Genomic DNA, 18,348 nt, shown 5'->3' on the forward strand with positions numbered 1-18,348 from the left:
CTGGCAGCGATGAGCAAGTGTTGTGATCCCCAGAGACCTTGACATAGCAGGCTTTTAGTGATGCTGATTGGCTCCCAGTCGGGCAAAAAGGACGCAGTGCTTGGCTGTAAACAAGATGCTGAGTCAGCACAGAGTGGAGTGAAGAATGGAGCGATGAGAGGGAGCTGACAAGAGGCGGAGAGTTAAGGAGTTGGAGGGAGAGTCGAGGACTGTAATAGTGAATGGGGTATGGGTAGATCAATGGAAAACACATGACTCATAAATACATTAAATGTTCAGATATGGCGACTGTTGCACCCAAGTTCCCTTTTTTAGGAATGATAAATTACTGCATTTCTTCCATCTCTATTTGTGTGTTCTTGTCTGGGTCTCTTTTTGACACTGAGTCAGTTTCACCCACATCTTTCTTCGCTCTTTCAGTAGGTAGATTCACCTCATACATGTTACTCACAGAATGACAGAGGCTTCAGGGCTCATCTGAGACACACAAACTGAGGGTTTTGATATTGCATGCTGCATTTATGGGCAGGAGAGCAAGATGGCAGGACACTGACTGGACTGATCCAGGATTCAAACTGCTACCAAGCTGCCACTCTGATCTTTGTTATTAAAATTAAATTGATGGACTGTCAGTTATGCTCAGTCATCATGGAATGAAATGATGCACTCAAACCTTTATACAATATGTATTACAGTGCTGGCCTTAGGATACAATACACAAACAAAGTGTATCCACTGCAGCATCGTCAGTGTAACAGCAGTTTGCCATGTACCTACCAACTGCACAGTGACTGTTAAGATGAAAGTGAGCTTATATTTAGCAACAAAGCTCGAGCAGGGATTTGAACTCACATAGGCCTCCATTCACTGTCAAATAAGCCACCAGACAACCCGCCAGATCTGTTATTTTTTTAGCACCCAACAGATCTATTATTGCTGCAGCTAACATTTATTTTTATTATCATCAATTTATCTCTTGATTTATTGATTTATTATCATGGTTAAATTTAATATATTAAGTCAAAATGTAGTGAATGACCATCACAGAGGTGACATCCTTAAATAAGTTTTGTCCAACCAAGAGTCCAAAACCCCAAAATATATAATGTACAATTATTATATATTATATAATATATATTATAACAGAAAAGCAGCAAATCCTCACATTTGAGAAATGGTAACCAGCCATTTGCCATTTTTCCCCCCTCATAAATCACCTAAATATAATAGATTACCAAAATTGTTGCTGACTAACCGATAAACTAATAGATTAATGGCTTAATTATTTCAACACTCTCCTCTCATCTTTACATAAATTGCCATACCCCACATATTACTGTGTGCCTTGTTTTTCTGTCCAAAACTCACTTTAAGCCTCTCCAGAATCCAAAGCAAACCCTTTACATGGTATGCGAATTAGCAGACTAAGCCACCATACGCATGAACTTGAGTCTTCACAAAGAGCCATTCATTGTAGGCTAAATATTGACTGTTTTTTTTCCCCCCCTCCAGCATACCTTAGTTGCACTTATGTTACAAGGCTTGCAGTCTAGAGATGCAGTGGTGTGCTGAAGAACATCTATGTGTGTGTGTCAGATTTATCCTTTTAGACGCTGTTTTGTCCACATGCCCAATGTTTTTAGTACTTGGCGTGATACCGAAGTCTCTCACATTCCTCACCCATAACCCACAGCCCTCTCCTTATTCCTCTCGTCTGAGGTAACCAGCAAGCTCAGTCCCTTCTATCTGTCGTCCTGTATCTCCTCCCTTTTCTCTCTCTCAAAGTGAAGATGCCATATGGTTGTGGGCACCAAGCTTGTTGGGGTGCTGGGTGGAGGAGAGGAGAGGAGAGGAGAGGAGAGGAGGGGGGAGGGGAGGGGAGGGGAGGGGAGGGCTCCGGGCTGTTTCCTTCCTGTACAGTTTCTTCTTTCTCCTGCTGTTCTCCCTCTCTTCCTCCTCTCCTCCCCCTAAATTAGGTCAGTGTGAGGGAGTTATCATAGTGACCCTGAGCTCATGTTTCTTCTCCAGGTGATTTTTATTTTCTGTGGTATTATTTGGCGTTTGTCCCAGTATTTTACCTCATCGCCCCCATTCTTCCCCCTTTTTGCTTCTGCGGTTACCTGGCTCTGCTCTTCCTTTGACTAAAATAGGGAAAAAACTGTAGTCAACAGGACAGAGGAGTCTGGAGAATAAAAAGTTTTAATGGATTTTCTTTTTGGACTGTTGACTGTTAGCGCAGCCCTGCCAAAACAAGCATTCCAGGAGCACAGCGCAGTGCGGGATGTGATCTTAATCAGAAACACAGTGGAAAACTCAACTTTGCCACTAGACAAAAATCCAGTCTACCTTCCCCCCTATGAGTCGTATCACAAGCCAGTTTTTTTTTTTTTTTTTAAATGACACAGACACAGTGGTGCTAGAAGAGAGACTTAAGTTATCATACTGATTCAAAAGTTGTTTTTTCAGAATCAGTTTAAAAAAAAAAAATTGCAAATTTAACAGTCCTTGTCATGCTGCTGTCATGCAGATGGTATAAAGAGGGAACAACAAGGTTATAACATAATCAGGAGTGTTACAGCTGTTAACAAATGCTAACGTTTGATACAGTGTGGTATTTACCCATTCAATATGGCATTTCAGTTTGTTTCCTACTGTTACCAGACCGTCTTTAATCATACAAACTAATTTTAAACCTCAGCCAAGCATCATTCTTCAGGGCATTTGTGTGACAAACTGGAAAAGTTTTGCATGTTGGTTTTCACCAGTGGATGGAGCATAACCCGTGGTTATGTATTGGGGCACGGTGGGGGTTCAAGGTTGGTCTTTGGTGTTAAAAACATGTGCTGAATTTGTGGCATTTCCATTAAGATTTTTTTTTTTTTTTTTTTTAAGTGCATTCAGTTTTGAAGCAAATTTAACAGGCAGATGGGAAATCAGAGAAGCCTGGTGTAAACATTGCCGTCCTGTGCTCCTCATCCAGTCTGCAGCCCCGTGTTACTTAATTATCACCAGATAGTAGAGATACCATTGATGGACAACCCAGACTTCTATCTTGACAGAAGTAAACTACATCTGATTTTTGGAATAAAAGTGGGATTATTTTATGTCATACACTGCTGAGCAGTGCACTGGGTGTAGTGATTTCTGTGCACAGATTTTTTTTTTCTCCCATGTGACCCTCAAGTGGCTTGATATAAATAACTGTAATTTGCTGTCGCCAGTTTCCGCTATGCACAGTATTTGTGTCAGTGTCTCACACAAAAGGGCTCATCTAGATGTCGATTGGGGACTCGGATCAGTGTAAAAGGCTGTTTTCAGACTGACTGGCCTGCATCTGGAAAGAGAGAAGAGGAGAGACTTTAATCCCGTGAACATGACAAAATTACCTTTCACAGTCTCTGCTGTTTGCAGAGTCAGCAGAGGTTGGTAGGCAGTCTGATTCAGCATTTTTAAAAGCCATTTAGATTCGATCTGTCACGGTCAGACTAAAAATATTGCTAAAATCTCTACATTGAAAACCCTCAGAAATCCTCAGTCTTCCCATCACTGCTGCCGCTGCTCTTCATGTGTAAGATGACATGATGTGCTCATTTCTTGACATGATATGTACAGGAAACTGATCTGGGTGCGTATTGGGTTATAATTATGTATAATTATTGTGTATGACCCACTATAACCTTTGCCTCTGTCGCACTCTGTGTTTTTATAGGTGGCGTTGTTGGGGATAGATATCTGTGGTGCGTTTGTGGACCGCATGGGAGAGCGGTTCAAAGGATACCTGGGCACAGGTGAGACATAAACCCATTCCCACCCTGAGATCCTTTAGTTTATGTTTACAGTGAAACTCATTCATGAAAAGTTTGTGCTATTTTTTGCACTGAAATAGAAAAAAAACAACTTAATTATACCCGCAAAACAATTTTATTTGTTTGTGAAATGTTTAACAAACCTGTTTTCAGGAATTATATAGCCAAAGGTTCATCAGGCTCAAAGGTAAATGTCCTCTGCTAAGTGCATCCTTTCATTATTTTAAGCAGCAGGTCCTAGTCATGGATGACTTTAACATCTTGAATCCAAGTAGTTTTTAAAGTGAAAAATGTAGAAATTTCAGAAATAAGAACTATTTTGTGCTCAACAGCGCCACTCAACTCTGCACTATTAATAAAGTGTGGTGACTTGTGTGCTGTTGTAAAGACTCTTCAGCATTGGGCTTTGTCCTTCCATTTTGTCTCACTTCCACTTTGTGGTTCCTCTGAGAGAGTCCAGCAGCACTGCTCTAAACCCTGGCACTACCCTCTCTATTATACATTCTTTAGTCTCTATATTTAGGCTCTGAGTTGTCTGCCATACTGTAGATCTGTCCGTTACCCCCCAAAACCACACCTCACATTCACATGACCTCACACACTGAATCTTGTATCAGATTTCATGCTCTGTGAGTGTGTATGGGTGTGATATGTCAGTGCCAGCCCTTGTCTGTGCCCGCTTAAGGTGTCACCAGCTGTCTTTGTCAGCCAGACGGGCTCTCGTCCCCTAACAAGCGGACTGAGTCCTACAGTGCAGCTCTGGGATGACTGGACCTGTCACACTGTGCAAAGTCTGCCTCCCTCCTCAACACACACACACACACACACACACACACACTGTTGACTAAGTCGATGCCTTAGCCCTGCTCAGCGTATGAGTGTGTATAATGGAAGTGCGTGTGTTTCATGACTTCCATCTCTCCTTTCCTGTGCGCTCTCTCTCTCCTCCCTGCGCCCACCCTCGTCCCACGCAGTCAGAGGGGAGGAAGATGAGATCATTGAGACTGAGTGATTGTATTGATCTAAAGGACTGACTCATTGTGCAGGGCTGCTGCCATTACACTGTACGTGTGACACTGCGCTGCTGGCTCTTGTACAAAGTAACTCCCATGTGTGAAGTGGAAGTGAAAAAGATCACATGTTAAGGCTGGACTTTGCCTTCATAATACTCTTGTTTGCAGTTTCACAGCTCAGATAATGTGATGTCCACTTGCCACATACAAGCAGAGCGCGCATGTGTGTGTGTGTGTGTTTTCATCCTTACTACAGAAGATGACGTTGTGTGCAACAATGCCCCCCTGTCATATTTTCTGTTTGACGGTATTGTCCTTGTTGCCAAGGCAACCAGCTGTTATGGTAACATAATGTACGCACGCACACATACTCGTGCGCACACATACACACAGTGCAGGAAAAGGATAGATGACATCACTTCTCTCACTGAAGTTTCAGCCTAGCAGTGTGTGTGCGTATGTTTATCTCGTTTTTTAAATGTCAAAGGGAGGTTTTGAGTTTTATATAACTCATGTAACTCCCTTTCCATTTGACGGTCAAACACAAGACAGTCAGTAAAACCTCGACCCTGTTTAGACAAAATGCATCTATCAAAGACGAAGATGAATCGAAGACGTGCCATTTAAACCATTGTATGTTATGGACTTTAGGAGTTTAAGGCTGGCAATGTTTGTGTCTTTGTCAACAAATTACCATGCGTTATTCTGCCTCTCAATGCTTTCTGACTTCTCTACCGTGTATGTGGCTCTCATGCAGAAGCCCATCGCTCCATCCTGAAGATGTAAATCTTTTTAAAACAGGTCTCAAATATATGCTTTTAGTTTTTTTTTAAAAGGCTCAATGATTTCTTACATCTTACGGTTAATTTGCAGGGGGCTATTTTCAGCTGTAAATTTGGCACACTAGTTTATTTTAAAATCAACCCCACATACACCATCCTGCTTCCATAAATGCTCACTAAAGTGTTCATGCTCATTATAATGAGGAAACATAATAGAATAAGCTCTACCAGGCTTTGGATACCCAAATCAATGTTTGTTGATAATAAGTAAAATAGAGGATAACACCAGATTCAAACTTTGAATGATCTCTTCACTGAAGATTCATTTATTCTAGTGGCACCCACAAATGGCAGGTTTTCGGATAAAAAGCTGCGAAGTGCCCGTTCCACTGTCATTAAAGCTGAAAATACACTTAAAGCCGAGGGCCCTGCTGTTAGCCCTGTTAGGATTAGAGTGACCGTGTGAAACATTTGTGTTGGAGCCAAAATCCTTATACTGCCGCATTTAGAAGCTCTTACTTTGTATTCTTTACACTGTGTGTCACTGATTTATATAGGCTACGCTACTGGAGCAATTGTGTGTTAGATAAAGTACAACTGACATGAAGGCATTTGATGATCATGACATTATTTTATTCACGGTCCATTTCTCATTTCCTGTTCTCTCTTTCCCCTCATCCCGTCAAAGCCCTGGTGGACTTGCAATTGCTTAAGCTTTTACGTTGCAGCAAGCTTTTGTCTCTTTCTCTCTCATACTCCCATAGACTGCAATGATAAACGTATATCTTTGTATATTTATGGATTTTAAAAGCATTCCACTGGCGGGCAGTCTTTCTTTTCTTTGCTATTGAAATCCAATAGAGACTTTAGACACATGTGGCCTAATTTCTCCTGTACCTCTCTTAAATACAGATCAATAAACTGCATTTTTCATACATTGACGCTCATCCCTACCCCTCTGCCTCTGCCCATCTCTGTTTCTGTGTGTAGTTTTGCCAGCTCTGGTGGACAGGCTGGGCGATGGAAAGGACCAGGTCAGGGAGAACAGCCAAGCTCTCATCCTTCGTTGTTTGGAGCAGACTGCGTCACCCATGGTGAAACAGACACACACACACACACACACACACACACACGTACATACAAATCTGATTCTCAGGACCCTGCTCAGACAAAGCCTCTTCTAATATTCATCAGATAAAAATTGGAACCACTGTATTGGCCAAATGATTATTTTACCATATGTAACTTACCAGTGATCCAAACTACGGGACAGTTTTTGTCACACCAAGATCATTTTAATGTTGATCAAGACTAAACATGGGCTCTTCCGCCCTGACAGTAGATTGTACGAAAGTTTGCAACTGTGAAAAACTGTATTGTTTTTTGTGTGCTGATGAGAGGGTCAGTAGGCAGTAACCTGTTTAGTTCAATTGTAGTCATTTAGAAGAATGTGCGGTCAAGATGCAAAATATAAACAAAGAAATCACAGCCACTAGACTTCATATGCGCTTCAGTTGAGAGGTATGTTTTGGGCTCCCTCTTCTGGATAGTAAAGGAATTTCACAAGCTACGTCTCCACTCAGCTTTGTGTTATCTACATACAAACACATGCACATCCCCACAGATTGTAACCTCCTCTTTACTCTGCTCAAACCCTCGATGAGCTGCTTGGCAGATCGTTCCTCAGCTTGTTCGTACTGACACACTCTCTCTCCCTTTTTCTCTCTCCTCATTGTTTGTCCAGTACGTTTGGGAAAGGCTACTTATCGGTTTTAAACACAAGAACTTCCGCAGTCGAGAAGGAACCTGCCTCTGTCTCAGTGCCACGCTTAGCACGTGAGTAACTTCCCCTTCTTCATCTCTATCGCTTCCAGGGTGAAATGTGAATGAACGGGCATGTTTTCTGTCATCTCATGGGCATGTATGAGTTTTATAATAAATTCAACATGTAAACATAATATGTATCCAGTTGTACCTACTATAATTTACCTACAATTTTTTTTTTCAGTTCTTGCCATGTGTTGCTACTACTCTCGTTTAGATTTATGCATGTCCCATTTTGTTTGTTTAAGAAACACACACAGTCTGCAGGGTTAATCTTCTTAACTGTTTGTGTGACTCTGTAGAGGAGGCACACGAGGTCCCACCACCACCATCATGTGATGTTTAAAGTCTTCAAGCATTCATGTCGCTAATTGTTGCTTTCAGAGGGTTTTTAAAATCTGCCTCAATTCACTCCAGCCCGAATTTTTACATGGTCCCATGCTCCGCTGTCAGGCCTGATGGAGGACTATCTTGTTTTAAATTAACGCGAACGTATAATTGGACAGTATCTTACTACTAAATTCCAAAGAAAATAAGTGTGTTCATTTAGAGAGTTTCCCAGAGATCACGGAGAGCTCACATCTGGGAAAAGAAAAAAAGTTTATGTGGATAAAGATAATAAACTTGAAATGAGTGTGTTTGCATAAAGCCACGTTGGTTAAATTTTCTCACCGCTTATTAATTTCCCCAAACACATCATGACTTCCAAATGGTCATGATTAATGTCACATGGTTGTATTCTCTTCATATTTTTCTGATATCTCCTCATTCCCAAATGAATGCATTTGTTCTCGTTTCATCCAATTAGTTATGAGATGGATTTCTTTTACTGCAGAATCCCACACAGTCAGGGATTGTAGAGACATGGCTGTTATAATTAACCTGCGTTTCTCAAGCTCAAAGTGTTATTAGACAAACACACCCATAGACATAAGACTAAACAGATGCCTGCTTGCTTCACCTTCTTTGTCAACAGCTTGACAGCAGTTCAGATCTGTAGTTTACTGTATTTTCCACTCTAATGTTATCCCACACACAGCAAATCTGTGCTTTTAAAATGGCAGTGCTAATTTAAGCATCGTTGTGCTAATGGAAAGTGACACTGTTGTGCGAAATGCTACGACTTTTTTGCCGTGCTTCCCCATTTTCTGACCGATTGCAATTATTCGGCTCCTGATTGCTGGAAGATGTACACACAAGCTGTTTCAACATTGTAGTGCTTAATAATTTGCATGTGTGTTTCTCCATTTGCTTGAGCTCTCTGCTACCATAAGTTGTCATTTTTAGCATGAATGAAGTGCAATGGACATAGTCTTGTGTGCCAAGTAACTTCTATACATCCTGAGGCTCCTTTTCTCAATTTAGTCCTGGCTGTCAATTTCTCTGGGGGGAGACAGAATTTTTAAGTCTTTTTCCTCATTCCTGAGAATGTGGTATGAGTGATGGACAAAGTTTTCATTAGACAGCAAGATCAGATATTTCGTATTTGCTTCACATTGTGATGAATGACTCTCATCCCTCTTTCAGGTATGGAGCCCAGTCACTGAGTCTCAGCAAACTAGTTCCTCATCTCTGCTCTCTAACTGGAGACCAGAACCCACAGGTGAGGGACACAGCACTTTAGCAATATGATGCATGATAAACATGTCTGTGTATCTGTTCATACTGTAATATCTGTGCCAGTGCATGTGTGAGTGGGTAGAGGTCATTGTGTCCTCCTTGTATCAGTCTGTAGCTAAACCTGTAGTTTAGCTCTCAGCACCCAGAGTGTGTTGGCAGGCATCTTAAGGCAGCTCTGTGATTATTACTGTTATTAGTCAGGAGATGGGACCCCAACCCGGCTTCACTGCTGAATCATGAGCATCAACACCCAGCCATTAACCCACACAGCAGTACTAGCTTAATGTGCAACTGTGTGTGTGTGGGGGGGGGTTTACTAGTTTTACTTCCTGTTGAGTTGCACCCCAGATCTGAAATCTGCTCAAATCGTCTACCCAATGATTATCTAGCCACATGGTGTAGCAACCAATCATCATCCTCAACAGGCCCACCCACCCTCAGCAGCAGAGATTCCCTTTAAAAAATAAACCCTTAAGGGCCCATACTCACCCCCTTAATGGGAGAGATCTGATTTGTTAGTCATGCTGTGAGCACTGTTGTGATTGGGTAATGGGATGCTGTTAATGTGTTTGCAACTGTGTAATCCCAGTCATTGGAGAAAGTGTGTAATCTGTATGGAATTATTGAGGAAAATAAGCTTTAGTTTTAACAACTGCTGAAATCATTTTTACATAGTTTCCTGCTGGAAGTATAGTGTGGAAGCGTCTCTGGGAGTGTGTGTCTGAGTGCTTGTAGGACTTTTAAATCAGTTAATGTCTTTTGCCTGTAGGTACGTGAGGCCTCCATAACAACCTTGGTGGATGTTTATCGTCACGTTGGAGAGAGAGTCAGAGCAGACCTGGCAAAGAGAGGACTGCCTGCTGCACGGTGAGTTATTTCATATGTGTGTCAACTATTGATTAGCCCTCTGTTTGAGTACTGGTAATGTTTTTTAGACTGTGTGTGTGTGTGTGTGTGTGTGTGTGTGTGTGTATGACAGAGATAGTGTCTGCTCTGTGGGCCAGGGATGAGTTGTGTGGGCGGTCTGTGGGTCCCGTGGCCTTGGCACTCAGTCTGTCCCAGGCCACGCCATGCGCCACTCTGCCCTTCACACACACAGAGGCACTTTCATCCAGAGCACAATGCTGACTGTCTGGGGGAGGAGGGTGGGAGGGGGAAGATGGGGTACAAAGGCTTTGGGTGGAGTAATAGAGTTGGGGGCAAATTGGAGAAAGTGTGTGTGTGTGTCTTCATGTCATCTGAAGAGGTCCATTGAGTGGTCTCGTCCTTCTTTGGTCGTCCTGGTTACATGTGCTGGGTTGAGGGTTATTCTAAGCACACAGGGACACTCTCTGCCCTCCCTTCCTGTTCTCTCCCATATGTGAGATCCGAGCTGCAGCCGTGCAATGTTGTGTGCTGACTGCTCAGTATGAGTCTTGTGTCTGTGAATGCTGGCTGTGGCCATGTGTCATGTGTTGTGCATATTATGCCTGTTTGTCTCCAGTCTAAACACGTTGTCTCTGTTCGTGGGATTTATGCAGACTGGTGTGTGTCTGTCTGCTTTAAGTTCTATGTCTGACACATGCAGTGATTCTTCTGTCGACACCGTGTAAGATTAATGTGAAATTCTTTTAAATGTGCATACATTTATGTATGAATTGTGATGAATACAAATACCTCACACCTGTTTTAATGCTGGATTTACTGGTGATCTTGGACCACTGGTATGAAGGCTAGATGGAGGTTGTTTGTGTGTCGGAGTGTGTTTGTGTTAGTATATGGTTGCTGGGTGGAATGCATGGCTGCAGCCAGGGTCTTGCTGACCAGATCACATATCAACTCAGTAGAGCTAGCGTCAGATAATGGAGAAAAAGGGGGTTGTTGTGACAGAGAAAAGGAGTTTAGAAGTCTGAGTAAGGGGTGAAGGTGGAGAGAGCAAAAGGGAAAGCAGAAGGGTTAAAAATAAGGAGTTGACCAAAGGAATGCATGTAACACCTTTTAAACACTCAGGACCCATGTTCCACCCATGTTTCCCATAGCAGGTTAGCCTGCATGGAGTCACTGACATGTCTGGATTACAGCAGCTAATAATTTCCAAGACAGATTTTGTAATGTAGTATTTCTTTCGCCCCTTTAATTTGCAATAGAGCCTGAAATCTTATCCAAGCCTACAGTATTAAATCACACAATATGTGTTATATGGAAAAGTTGTTTATGTTATTAACCCTGATAATTTGGAGTAGGCCTGGAGGCTGTGACTAAGGAGAATAGCATTTTTTTTTTTTAAAATGCAGGTCAGTCCAGGCAAATCCACATAGAAAGCGATTTTCAAAAGGTTTTCACGTCCACAGTCTATCCCTTGAAACGGGCTGGCATCACCTCATGTCCGTCCTTTTTTGCCCTTCTTGCATGCTTGGTTAAGTATATTCCCCAGAGGAAGCTGAATTAACTCAGATCTCCTGCTGTTTATATGTTGTAAACTTATTCACAATATCTCTAATGATTCAAGGCTCCCAGTGTGGCTGTGAGCTTGCCGTTTTCACTATCTGGCAAATTCTGGCATACATGAAAACTATTATTGTTCAGTACATTTCTACTGTCAGTGAGCCCGGTGATGACAGTTTGGTCAGCTGCTGTCCCTTTGGCTCCCCAGGAGCTGCTGCTAACAGATGGTTCAGGTGGTTCTAACAACAGAGGCCGGTGAACGCAGCTCAGAGTTGGCGTGCATTGAATGGCCCAAACACCTCAGTTGCATTCTCAAAATTCCCTCAGTATGAGGTGTATATTTTTACTCATCGTTTATTATACAAGAGAAAATTCAGTAAATTAAATAAACCATTGAAGAAATTAGCCAATTTAAAGATGCAGGAGACATGCAAGCTTTTTTGAAGGTTATCTCCCCCTTCAGCATCTACAGTACATGCAGGTTGTTCTGTCTAGAGATTACTGAATTACAGCCAGGTGACCGAGGCTAAAATATGTAGTTTACTGACTGTGTCAGCTTAATGTTATCAACCAAATATAGGTTTGTCCCAAAAGGTGCCCTAGATTGTTCAGAACAGGATTGGAAAATAGTTAAATTTTCAGGTCACTTCATCTGATCTCTGCATAATTCGTGTGATGAAATCCCCTATCTGTCAGTGCGCTAACAAACACATACAACATGATGGCATCTTTCAGATTGAAAGTATCACGGGTTAAACATGAACTGGCTGTCAGAGTGAATCATCTGAACTCACTGTTCAAACTGACTCATCCTGGGCAGCCTTGAATGTGTGTCAGAAACTACCTGCATTTCTTTGCGTGTCTTTCTGTTACAGACGGCAGTTTTGTTGATCAGTATTGTTATTAAAGTTTTAACTTAGACTTATGACTCGATGTACAAAGAGAACTAAAATACTGTAAGTGTGTGGATTTCTAAGGTGTAGCAGTGATGTGATTGGAAGTGCTGTTGTATACTTAAGTCTCTGTTAACATTAACAGGGATTAAACTGTGACAACACTCTCCAATCAGTAGGTCAAATGTACGTTGAAAGGGCATTCAGTAGTCCTGCCTCATACGCACATTTTGTGTACGAAAAGGAGTTGAACTACCTGAAAGCTGTGAGTCATCTCCGCCGGACTCGACGTGACCCTTTGTCAACGGCAGTCAACCTGTGTCCACCACAGATTGAGAGCTCAGTATAAAAAGTAAAGCAGTGAGAAGATATGATCCTAGCATTAAGAAATAGGGAGGTGGGAGTAAATAAGAGGAAAAGAGGGGAGGCAGGGATGGAGTGGGGTGAGAAGGAGAGACATAGAGGGGGGAGGAGCAGCCTCACTTTCTGTCTGCTGCGAGCTGTGCAGCCCCTCCCCCTCTGATGAGTGTGTATGTGTGTCTCTGGGTATGGGAGGGAGGTTATGTAAAGGGTAACTGAATCTCTTTGCTGCCTGTCACACAAACTGTGGCCCACTTGTGTCTCTCTCACACACACATGCATGCAAAGACCCTGCCTGAGATTTAACTCTGTGTAGCACAGTGGAGATTTCTCAGTGGGGGTGCGTGTGAGTAGCATACAGTGCGTATGTGTGACAGTAGGTGGTGCTTTGTCATATGCCCGTAGCATGCTTTGGTCTCTCGCTGTTTCTCTCTCTCTCTCTCTCTCTCACACACCCTCCCTCCTCCTGTCTTCCTCCCTCCCTTCCTCTCGGAGCCACTGCACCATGTTGGATACAAAGAGCTGAGGGAAGCCGAGGACGGGAGCGTGTCACTAGCATGGGAGCTAATGCAACGTTGCGCAGCAACGCAGCAAGCTATTAATCATTCCACTGGGAAATACAGAGGCAAGCGACTATTGAAGAATAAAGGCTGGGCTCTTTCTGAACAGAATAGGCAAATTAAAATGCTAATTAACGGAAGGGAACCACGTGAAAACGCTGCACGGCTGAGCTGCCCAGTGCAACGCTAATCGTCACTTATCAGGAGCTGCTAAGCTGTCTGGTAGTTGTGGAGCGGCATCAGACACCAAAAGACAGACAGACAGACAGGGGGCGGTGTGTATGATTCTTATTCTTGTGTGCTCACATCCAAGGCTAACCTTTTGGCAAGGAGACATTAGGACATATCATTGGTCATGGTTCATTGTGTCTGTGTTGTGTTATCTTCATACCAGTAATGTATATCGACACTGCTCAGTGTGCAGGAGATGTTTGAGGCCATTATTAGATGTGATTTTTACTTGACTTGTGTGTGTGGTCTGGATAGATATTTGAGTTATTAACATGCTGATTTCTTAACTGTGAATCACATGACGGAGCAGATCTAGTTTGGGATTGTGTGTGCCTGTGTTTGTTTTTGGTGCTGAGCTGGATGTCAGGAGAACTCTTGTCGTTTCGCTGCTGCAGCTTCATGAGTGTAACTGGCGTTATAGACACACCCACCCACAGTCAGACAAGGCAGGCAGGCAGACAGACTGGCTGTCCACATGTTGAGTGCTGCTGAAGCTTCCACTTGGGATTCACATCACCTTATCTGACTCTAGGTCAAAACTGTGGACTTTGTGTGTGTGTGTGTGTGTGTGTGTGTGTGTGTGTGTGTGTGTGTGTGTGTGTGTGTGTGTGTGTGTGTGTGTGTGTGTGTGTGTGTGTGTGTGTGTGTGTGTGTGTGTGTGTGTGTGTGTGTGTGTGTGTGTGTGTGTGTGTGTGTGTGTGTGTGAGCGCGTTCGCGCCTTAATCTATGTATGCATTTTCATTGCCACAATCCCGTTTATGAAGATGATTGAGTATAGTTTTCTTAATTTATTCTCATTTGGATGTATCCATTTCATTAGCTTTGAAGTGTAAGTCTGTGTTTTGCTCTAACCTTTTTCCTTCCTCTCTCTCTCTAGGTTACAGACGTTATTTGCTCGTTTTGATGAAGCCTTGAATTCAGGCAACATGGCTCTGAGCCCGAGTCACGGTGAGCACCTTTTCCCTTTCATTTTGCCACAGTTGTATTGGCCTCTCAGAGCCATCAAGTGCTGTCATGTTGTCAAGACGATTTTACTGTTGTCAGGTATTGGGTGTATATTTGAAAAAAAAGTGTGTGTGTGTGTGTGTGCCGGTTACTTGTGTGTGTGTGTGCCCCTTTCTGCATTTGGTCCTGTGGTTGTGTCAGTTTGTTGCCATGAGCTCCTGTAAGAGGACCTAACAGGATTAATGGTTTAATCTGTGTGTCTGTGTGTCTGTGTGTGTGTGTGTGTGTGTGTGTGTGTGTGCGTGAGATGCTGTGGGTTTTCCGGCTGAGCCAGACCGGAGCTGAAGGCTGTTGCTACCGAGTGTTTTAGCTGTGCAGCAGTGGGCCGGGCATCTCTGGGTGCCTCAGGCTCAGCCAGTGTTGTTTGACCATGGAAAGTTAAAGTGGTATTGATGACACCCCTCACAGCAATGCATGACTTTGTTGTTTTCACTTTTCAGAACATAAAAGTTTGTACAGTGGCCCTTTAGGGATTTACTGACACCCATGCAAGAAGAGAAAGGAGGGGAAGCTTGTATTGGAATCGTGATTTTCAGACTTGATGATTGTGTCAAAAGTGTTTCTGAATATTGATCCTCAAAGTGGTCTATTTCGGTAGTAGGCTGTTAGTTTCCATTGTGCTGAATCCATCAACAAATTATCTTTTGTATGTAACAATTTGAATGTAACAATCCGACATACAGAATCTGCATCAGCACTGATACAGATCTGAGCAAGAGGATTGGCGATCGGCTATGATGTGACTAATCCAGATTATTTCAATGTCATAACGTTTCAGTGTTTCCATTAGTTACTTTCATTCAGTCATGGGAAGTCGTCAACTCAATGTCACAGCAACCCCAGGCATGATGTCACCATTTATAAAAAGAACCTCAAAGATAACAGATGTGGGGAAAAAGAGAGCACTGGTATCAGATTGGTGTTTGGTATGAGCAGATATCCAGAGTAGGTATAGCAGCTGGTACAGTTGAAATAGTACATCCCTATTGTCTTATCCCAATATCATGTCTACGGTACGGTATTCAGTGACAGGTTGCAACAGTACTGCTCTGATTTATGGCCAGTTAGATTATTCAGGCACAACAAACTGTGTCATTTGAGATCTTCGCCTAAAAGCAGCGTCCAAGATAATTACTTTCCCCTTCCTTGGTTGCTAAACTTCTCTACTGGAAGTTGATCACATTTGCTGTGTAATTTTTGATAATTGGGAGATGAACACAGAATCAGTTAAAATCCTGAATACCAGTGGAGAGCATGCTTCAAGAGCAGCTACTATTACAGTACATTTACTTTAAAGGCTAGGTAAATGTTGTGCATATAACAGTTCGGTTGCATATTGTTTTCACACATCACAAAGCAGAATGATTTCTGGATAATGATTTCAAAAAGCAAAAATATGTGCTTACATGACTGTCTCCCAACCGTTTAAATTAATTCTCAACTGTGTGGCTTCAAGATGAGTTTGTGCTCTCTGAGTTCAGTCGTCTGTCGTTGGTGTCGAATGGAGCCTGTCATTGGCTGTCAGTGCCTTTAGGCTGCCCTGTCACTCTATTTATCTGTTCAACAGCAACAGCAGCTGGTTTGCTGTTCCAGTCTGTGCAATGGAGAGAGGGACATGGGGTGAGACGTGAAGAAGAGCTCAGGGCGTGTAGTGGGTGTTGTTGCCATGATGTTGTCTCTGGTGGCAGCAGGGATGGAGGAGATGTTCCTGTTAACTCCCACCTCCCTAGGGTTTGGAGCAAAGTAGTGTTTTTGGGAACATGTTTTTGTGGTTGTTATGATCCAATGATGATGTGAAACGCATGAAAGCACTGCATGTTTTTATCTAGAATAATTTTTTGGACTACTTATCACTTTTCATTTACAATTGCTGGAAAAGATGATAGTATATAGATAAACATGGCAACAAAGGTGAAGGCAGTGCTGTCCTTATTGTTTTTATCACAATGGATTGTTGCATCGATAATTTTGTGGAAGTGAGCACACAAAGCACTTTATTCACCACTTAATCCACGTATTCACAAACATCCTCCACACCTGCAGGGTTGGACAACTCTTCTTGCATGTCTAAAACAGCTTAAAGGGCACTGGCACTGACCCACTGGTTGAATGGCTTGCCCGACTCAAAAGTTAACTATTACCTCTGGTAAACCAATAAAAGTATTGGTATGATTGCTTCAATTTCTTTTTTTGTGTCAACCACTGCATATTTAGGCAGCTCCTTTAAAAGCTCAATCTGTGTGTTGACCTCATATCGAAGCTCTCTGAGTTAACATGAATTGAAAGTGACTACAGATACTCACCAGGGTAAATGTTGGCTGCATGCCGCACGGTTTGGCCTTGGCTGACACCTAAATTGTACTTAAGCATCTTTCTTTAGTAATTCTCAGCGAGTGCAGCTTGTCATGCCACAGTTGGCTGCACAGAATCACACAGTAAATTATTGGTGCTTGTCCGGTTGCTTTTGCATCCCAGCCTGCAACTAAAAATAAAGATTTTTTTTAATTGTTTTTTCTATAATGAAAAAAGTTACTAATGGTTTCAGCTCCCAGATTCCTAAATGTGTGTGTACTGAAATGATAAGCTGATTTTTACTCTTTCACATACAAAGCAAATTATAAAAGTGGATCTTTCTGTTGAGTTAGATAATGTTGGAATCTGTTGTTTCTCAAACGTGTTCCTGCCTTCAGAATCCATTTTCAACTCGAAAGTAACCCTGGCCAGCCCGAGGCTCACAGCTGATGAAAGATACATCCCCCAGATGTGATGGGACCCCTCTTTCAATATCAGTCACCCTCACCTGGTGATCCAGTTTGCATTTTCCCATAGATCTGCCCTCCTGATCCAAAGCCATAGTAGCATAAAAGCTTTGCAGACTGAACGCCCTGCAAATCCTCGGCAGCCCACCTCCCCGGCTCACAGCGAGTTTGCCAGACTTTCCTTCTGCACTTGGTAGGGCATCATAAACAGCTTGGACTACGAACCAGATGGGTTGGAAGTTTGCTTGCCAATTCTTGTAGCAGGTGATCTTTCATTCTTTCATTACGGTCCACTTTCTCATAAAGTCCACTTCTGGCTACTTATGGTTCTCTGAATTCTCTTTACTGGAGAGCTTATCTGTCATCTCTGACCCTGAACTCCTCAACGAGGGCACTGATCAGGAGCTACTGGAGCCATACAGGCCAGCACTGCTCAGAATGTGGGGTATGCCTAGCTATAGCATGTAGCTGCTGATCTTCCTCCACAGGTATTCGACTGTTGGGCTCTGCATACACCAGCAGAGGCCACACGATCTGGGTTAGTATGGAGTGCTGGAATATCCAGACCTAAAGCGCTTTGCTAGTTTTCTGGATGGAAGCGGCATCTTTGAGGCTGCAGGCTCTCGACAGGCTGCTCTGTAATGGACAACGATGGTGGCCCCAGTCAGTGAGAACTGCAGCTTGGCCACTACTTTTTCCCTCTGCAGCACTGGAGACCTTGATGATTTAAAGCTCATTCTTGCCCAGCAAAGGCCCTAGAGTATCCACCTGCTACCCAGTAGATGTAGGGTCATGCAGGTCAGACAGTCATGAATGAATCTTAGAGCTTTCGCACTCCAGTCTTGGTCAGTGAGCCCCTGTATTCTGCCTCTGCTGAATGTCCACAGCGAGGGCGAACAGGTTGACTGACATAAGATTGTGTTTTGTAAAAAGGGTAGCGGAAGGTCAGAAAGAGAGAGTGATGAGCACGAGCTGGTGTTTTTCTCTATAAACACTCCAAGAATTCAACCTCTGAATACAGGACACAAACTCACACTCAAGTTTGCTCTTACTTGCCCTTGCCCCACATCT

The 18,348-nt window shown here is 42.9% G+C and overlaps 1 protein-coding gene across 9 annotated transcripts in view; it reads left to right on the forward strand.

The window, feature by feature from the left end:
• clasp2 (cytoplasmic linker associated protein 2) overlaps positions 1 to 18,348 on the forward strand; it is a 55,417-nt gene that overhangs the window by 2,368 nt on the left and 34,701 nt on the right. For all 9 annotated transcript variants that reach the window (XM_070845957.1, XM_070845948.1, XM_070845950.1 and 6 more), the window contains exons 2-7: positions 3,710 to 3,788; positions 6,592 to 6,695; positions 7,346 to 7,437; positions 8,953 to 9,028; positions 9,815 to 9,912; positions 14,391 to 14,461. In XM_070845957.1, the coding sequence (XP_070702058.1) occupies positions 3,710 to 3,788; positions 6,592 to 6,695; positions 7,346 to 7,437; positions 8,953 to 9,028; positions 9,815 to 9,912; positions 14,391 to 14,461 (520 nt within the window). The remainder of the gene's footprint in view (positions 1 to 3,709; positions 3,789 to 6,591; positions 6,696 to 7,345; positions 7,438 to 8,952; positions 9,029 to 9,814; positions 9,913 to 14,390; positions 14,462 to 18,348) is intronic.

The sequence above is a fragment of the Pempheris klunzingeri genome, chromosome 16, assembly GCF_042242105.1.
Source record: "Pempheris klunzingeri isolate RE-2024b chromosome 16, fPemKlu1.hap1, whole genome shotgun sequence".
NCBI classification, from domain to species: domain Eukaryota; kingdom Metazoa; phylum Chordata; class Actinopteri; order Acropomatiformes; family Pempheridae; genus Pempheris; species Pempheris klunzingeri.